At 63.1% G+C, this 6238-nt stretch overlaps 1 protein-coding gene across 1 annotated transcript in view; it reads left to right on the top strand.

Annotated features, from left to right (window-relative positions):
• The first annotated feature begins 682 nt into the window (after positions 1-682).
• The window catches only part of RASGRF1 (Ras protein specific guanine nucleotide releasing factor 1), a 58644-nt gene continuing 53088 nt past the window's right edge, over positions 683-6238 (top strand). Inside the window, 1 exon segment of the mRNA XM_079764054.1 lies at positions 683-973. Within this exon segment, the coding sequence (XP_079620180.1) occupies positions 698-973 (276 nt within the window). The 5' untranslated portion in view covers positions 683-697.

Raw genomic sequence — 6238 nt, 5'->3', positions numbered from 1 at the left:
CTAACAGTGAAGGCACTTTAACTGCACCTGCCATGCACCTTCCTCCATCCACCTGGGAGCAGAGCCACACACGGGGGTGGGGTGGGGGGGGAGCCTCTGGGGAATAGGAGCAAAGGGTCAAGAGAACGCCGGCTCTGGGACGGCGAGCCTTCGGGGGGGGGGGGGGGGTGCCGCTAGGTTAACCAAAATGGATCCGATTTGCTTTTTAAGCCCCGGAGGGGGGGAGGGAGGCCGAGGGCGGGGTGCGCAGGGTTTGCGTTGGTGCGAGTGTGTCCGGGAGAGGGAGGAGGCGCCAAGGTACAGCCTGCGTGGCTCTGCGCCTCGCGGGCTGCGTGCGTGTGTCCCTGTCCGCGCCGCTGAAACGGGCGCTTCGAGGGATCGCGCGTCACATGACTCCGCCTGCCCCTCGCCAGCGCGCAGCGCAGCTCCCCGCTCCCTCCGTCTCCCGGGTGCCAGGGGGCAGGGTCGCGCGGCATCTCCGGGGCCCCGGGGCCCTGTGGAGCGGAATGGTACCTCTGGATTGCAGCGGCAGTGGCTCGGCGCCAGATCCCGGAGTGTAGACATTTGGGGGGGGCGGGGGAGGGGAGCGTGAGAAGGAGCCAGCGAGCGCCAGGGAGAGGCAGCGCGCCGCGGGCACGGACCAGGGGCTGCGCGGGGAAGATGTGAGCGCGTGGGGTCTGGCTGGTCTCCGAGCACCATGCAGAAGGGGATCCGGCTCAACGATGGCCACGTCGCGTCCCTGGGGCTGCTGGCGCGCAAGGACGGCACGCGCAAGGGCTACCTGAGCAAGCGGAGCGCGGACAACACAAAATGGCAAACCAAGTGGTTCGCGCTGCTGCACAACCTGCTCTTCTACTTCGAGAGCGACTCCAGCACCAGGCCCTCCGGGCTCTACCTGCTGGAGGGCTGCGCCTGCGACCGCGCGCCCTCCCCCAAGCCCGCGCTCTCCGCCAAGGAGCCGCCGGAGAAACAGGTGAGGCCGAGCCGCACCTGACCTACCAGCGCGGGCGGGGGGGAGGGGTGAGGGGGGTGCTCAGGGCCTTCCGCCGGCCCGCAGAACCCAAACTTTGGTCCCGGTACTCAGTGCCCCTGGCGCGGAGCGGGCAGGGGGTGCGGCTGCCCTTCACCCGCCACTTCTGTGGGAGGCAGGACCGGGGGATGGCGACGGGGAGCTGTGAGGGAGATGGAGTCCGGGGGCCTGACGGCGAGGAGGAATGTGAACCCACATCCAGCCCAAAATGGTGCTCGCCACCCCCACTGCCACCCCTGCGCCCCGGAGAGCCTGACTGTCTGCCCGGACCTGGGAGCGCCGCTCCCGCGCGGTGGCGGGGAAGGGAGAGATGGATGCACGGAGCGCCGCGTCCCTGCCTCCCCGCAGCCAGCCGGGAGCGGGGGCGCCTTCGCGGGCTCTGCCAAGTTCGGGGTTGCAGCCCGCAGGGGTCGGTTGGGCGCCATCGCGTGGTGACGGTCTCCCAGCCGGTCCTGCCCCAGCAACACAGCGAGGGGGTCCAAGCGCCCCACTGACGCGGGGGGCCGGGGCTGCGGCGGCGGAGGCCGCGGGCGGGACAAGTGGGCGCCCTCCTCCCCGCGCCCCCCCCCCCCCCTGCGTCTCCACCTCCGCGGCCGCCACCAGTGGCCGCCACCGCCGCAGTCCCGGCTCCAGGGCTGCGCTCGCGCGTTTGCTGAGCTGCCAGGCTAAGGGCCTGGCCTGGATCTGCGGGGCTTGGGCCGGTGGGGGTTGGGGGTGCGCCCTCGGTGTGGAGGGAGGGAGGAGCACCTGCAGGCCCGAGCGGGCACCACCAGACGGGGAGAGCAGTTTTAAGCTCGATGCCTCTCCAAAGGCGCTGGGCGCGCCCTCCTGCCTCCGGGATGGACCCCGACATGTGGCGCGGGAAGGGGTCCGAGTTATCCCAGGAGCCCCGCAGGCCGGTCACTACCCAGTGAGCACATGCCCCCCCCCCCCCGCCCCCCAGGACACCACTTGCCCAGGTCATACCAGGAGCTGGGGCTGCCTCAGTGTTGCCAGCAACTCTCCGAAGCCCTTGCTCCATACAGACGGGGTGGGGGCAGAGCGGGGCTGGACTGGCCGAAATAAAAGCATTGCTGACGCTGCCTCTCCCTCCCCTGCCCTCAGCCTGGGGGGGGGGGGGGCCTAGGGGATGGGGACAGGAATATTTGAGGGGGGGCTGGGGAATGGGGTCGGTAGGGGCTCCCTGCTTCCAGAGCAGAGCGCAGCGCACTAGGGTCTAGAGGCCCCCCAGGGGAGAGCCAGACCCAGGCCCGGCCAGAGAGGCTTGCTCTCGGCTCTCCATGACCTGCCCCTCCCGCAGCCTCCGAGCCTTCCAGAACATCGCCACCCCTTGCCAGCCAAAGCCCCCCACCTCTAAGAAACACTGGTGGCCGGCCGCCCCAGCGGGAACCCACTTCTGCCCTCAGCCCCTGCTCAGAGCCCGAGCTGAGCTCCCTGGGAGGCAGGGAGAGAGGGCGTTGGAGGCTAAGGTCCGGTGGGGCTCAGCCCCTAGGAAGCCAGGAGCAGGCCTGAGTCTGCTGCTCAGCTCTGCCACTGCCTGGCTGTGTGACCTCAGGGAACACACTCAACCTCTCTGAGCCTCCATTTGTAATCCACAAAATGGGGGTCACCACACCTAGCATTCTGGGGGGGGGGGTTGTGAATACAATTAAATAACACGTATGACCATACGCTCGTGACGCATTTTAGCTGGATCTAGATCCATCTCAGTTGGGTCTGAATTATATCCTCCTGGACAGGGAATAAAGGCCAAGCACAAAATGTACATGCTGGAAGGAACCTCAGACACACCATACCTTCCCATTTTTTTATATATAGACTAGAGGCCCGGTGCATGAAATTCGTGCAAGGGGCTCGGCCCTCGCAGCCCCAGCTTCGTCCAGAAGGTTGTCCGGAAGGACGTCCGGAAGGTTGTTCGGCTGTCTGGTCTAATTAGCATATTATGCTTTTATTATTATTATTATAGATTATTATAGATATTTTTAATTAACTTCAGAGAGGAAGGGAGAGGGAGATAGAAACACCAATGATGAGAATCATGGATCAGCTGCCTCCTGCACGCCCCCTACTGGGGATCGAGCCCGCCACCCGAGCATGTGCCCTGACCAGGAATCGAACCGTGACCTCCTGGTTCCTAGGATGACGCTCAGCCGCGGAGCCACGGAGCCATGCCGGCCAGGCCTCCTTCCCGTTTCGCAGAGAGGGACTGCAGCCAGAGAGCGGAGGGAGTTACCCAGCGTCACAGGGGGCATCAGTGGCAGCCCTGGATCCCACCCCAGGTCTAAGAATTCCTGAAGATGAGATAGGTCCTCTGCTGACTCCAAACCATCCAGTTCGGGGCTCAGGCCCTGGCTCCGGCCAGCAGAGGATTCTGGGAGGAGCAGGAGCGCAGAACCCGCTGAGGGTCCGCACACATGTTCAGAGCCCTCTCCTCAGAACCCCACCAGTCAGAGGTTCGGCGTGTTCAGGGAGGGCGCCGGGCGGCACGGGGACAGAACGGGGGCGGAAGAGTGGGCGATGGCCTGGCGCCCCCAGCTCAGGTGCAAATGCCCATCAGAGCCACCTTGTCTCTGAAGATCCGGCTCCTTTTGCCTGTGTGTGTCTACAAAGACGTACAGCTTGTTCCCTTCTCAATCTTGGAGTGAAATGGATGACCCTAGCCGTGAGCGGCTCCATGTTTCTCCTGGGCCTGGGTGCCCCATGCGCCCCCCCCCCCCACACACACACACACACACCGCCCAGAGCCCTGGCCCGATGCCCGGCTGCGTTTGCCTTGCCTTGGGGCCCCCAGGAAGCCTTTGGCTCCAAACCTGCCGGCACGTGGCCTAGCACCCACACCAGGAGGCCTTCAAGAGGCTGACCATGTGACTGGACTGGCTAGGATCTGGTGAAGACGTGGTGTTAGCAAGATGTGGTTTTTATCCAGGTGTAAACAGGCAGCTTCTACCCCGAAGGGCCATGGACAGTTCCTGAAGGAACAGAAACCAAACCGTGGCTGGGAGCCACCCCAATGGGAGGAGTGGGTCAGGGATGGAGCACGTAGTAGGTGCGCAGGAAGTGGGTCAGGGATGGAGCACGTAGTAGGTGCGCAGGAAATGGGTCAGGGATGGAGCACACAGTAGGTGCGCAGGAAGTGGGTCAGGGATGGAGCGCACAGTAGGTGCGCAGGAAATGCTTGTTGAACTGAACTTGCTGGTGTATCTCATGCTAATTCTGCATTTTATGTCTTAAGGGTCAACTGGGCTCAGGTCTGAGACCCCCAGGCCTCATGGAGCCAGACTGGCACGGCCAGGCCCTGGTGCCCACTGGCGGCTGCAAGGCCCCTCCCTGGCCTGGGCCCTGTTCACTCAGTGCTGACCCCCCTCTCCTCTGAGCCCTATAGCCACATACTGGAGGCACAGGCCCCTGAACTTAAGAGTTTGGGTTCAGCTTTCCTACTGGTTGACCCTTGGTATCCCTTGCCCTGCCTTTGGCATGGAGTTACCCCAAACTGGCTTTTCTCACCCTCACTGCCAGCCCCCTGAAAAAACCTTCCAGCCCCAGCTTCTAGCAGGGAGGGGACCCCCGGCACTCCCCTCACCCCCAACCAGAGGGGTCACATGTGGACCCCAGGCTGTCCCTGATTCATGTTGGACAGAGGGGACACAGACAGCTTCCTCAGCCAGAGCGTGGGCAGTGCTGTGGGTTCTGGAAGCTGGGGGACCCATAGTGCCTCCTGTGTGTGCACCCAGTGGGTGCCTTTCCCTGAGGCAGGAAGTAGTCACTCCAGGCCCTCATCACAGGACACAGGACAGGTTCCCTGGTGGATTCTGATCGACAGCCGCCCTAAGGCTGTGTGTGAGTGTGCCTGGTTTACAGAGGAGGGTGGCAGTGGCTGAGATGTATGCTCCGGGTTTTACACACACACACACACACACACACACACACACGCACACACACACACTAGAGGCCCAGTGCACGAATTCGTGCACGAGTGGGGTCCCTCAGCCTGGCCTGTGAGATCAGGCCGAAACTGGCTCTCCGACATCCCCTGAGGGGTCCCAGATTGCCAGAGGGCACAGGTCAGGCCAAGAGACCCCACCGGTGCACAATCGGCCGGGGAGGGATGCCGGTGGTTGGCCAGCCAGGGAGGGACCAAGGGAGGGCTCCAGGGCATGTCCAGCCCATCTTGCTCAGTCCCAATCAGCCCGACCCCAGCAGCAAGCTAAACTACCAGTTGGAGCATATGCCCCCTGGTGGTCAGTGCATGTCACAGTGAGCGGTTGAGTGGCCTTAGCGTATCATTAGCATATTATGCTTTGATTGGTTGACTGGCCGATTGGACGACTGGACACTTAGCATATTAGGCTTTTATTATCCATGATAGGATTTTTGTTGATCTCAGAGAGGAAGGGAGAGGGAGAGATAGAAACATCAATGATGAGAAAGAATCATGGATCGTCTGCCTCCTGCACGCCCCCTACTGGGGACCGAGCCCGCAACACAAGCATGTGCCCTTGACAGGAATCGAACCTGGGACACTTCAGTCTGCAGGCTGACGCTCTATCCACTGAGCCACACCAGCTAGGGCCATTCTCTGGCTTTCTGACCCCGCACATCCAGCCTCTAGGCCACTGAGGAAAAGGCCAACCCCAATGTAGGGGAAGAGGTTGAGCTTAGAGCAACACAGCGTGGAAACGCCAGCCCCGAAGGCCTGTGGTCCCCAGGATTAACCATGTGGGGTGCCCCTCTCCCCAACCCACCCCCAAAGGCTGCTTGAGCTGAAATCAGGTTGCATTGCACAGCTTGGTTCATTTTACCTTAACTGGGGCAAGAAATGCCAGGTCCCCGCCCCACCTAAATCCTCACACGGGTGTGACTACATTGGGGGGCCACCGGGGCCACACCTGCGCTGGGCCCTGTGGGTCCCATTACTAGGAAGCCTCGAGCCTTGTGATCAAAGTGCTCCCAAGGGAGGGGGTCTCGGGGGTCCCTCTCAGCAATGACCACGTGCTGGGAGCTGTCCCCCCAACCCAGCCGCCCATTCAGGCGCTCCCGTGTCCCATCCGGTAACCCTCCAGGCATCGAACCACCAGAGGCTACCACAGCCCTTGGAAAGGAAGCAAAACCGGAAGCAGGGCCGGAGCGCCCCGCTCCCACTCGGCCCTGGCCCCGCCCCACTCGACCTAGGCCCCGCCCCACAGCCTGGTTCCGCCCCCACTCGGCCTA

The sequence above is a fragment of the Cnephaeus nilssonii genome, assembly GCF_951640355.1.
Source record: "Cnephaeus nilssonii genome assembly, chromosome: 24".
Classification (NCBI taxonomy): Eukaryota; Metazoa; Chordata; class Mammalia; order Chiroptera; family Vespertilionidae; genus Cnephaeus; species Cnephaeus nilssonii.
The sequence above is the reverse complement of the archived record's forward strand: the minus strand, read 5'-3'. Positions and strand labels throughout refer to the sequence as shown.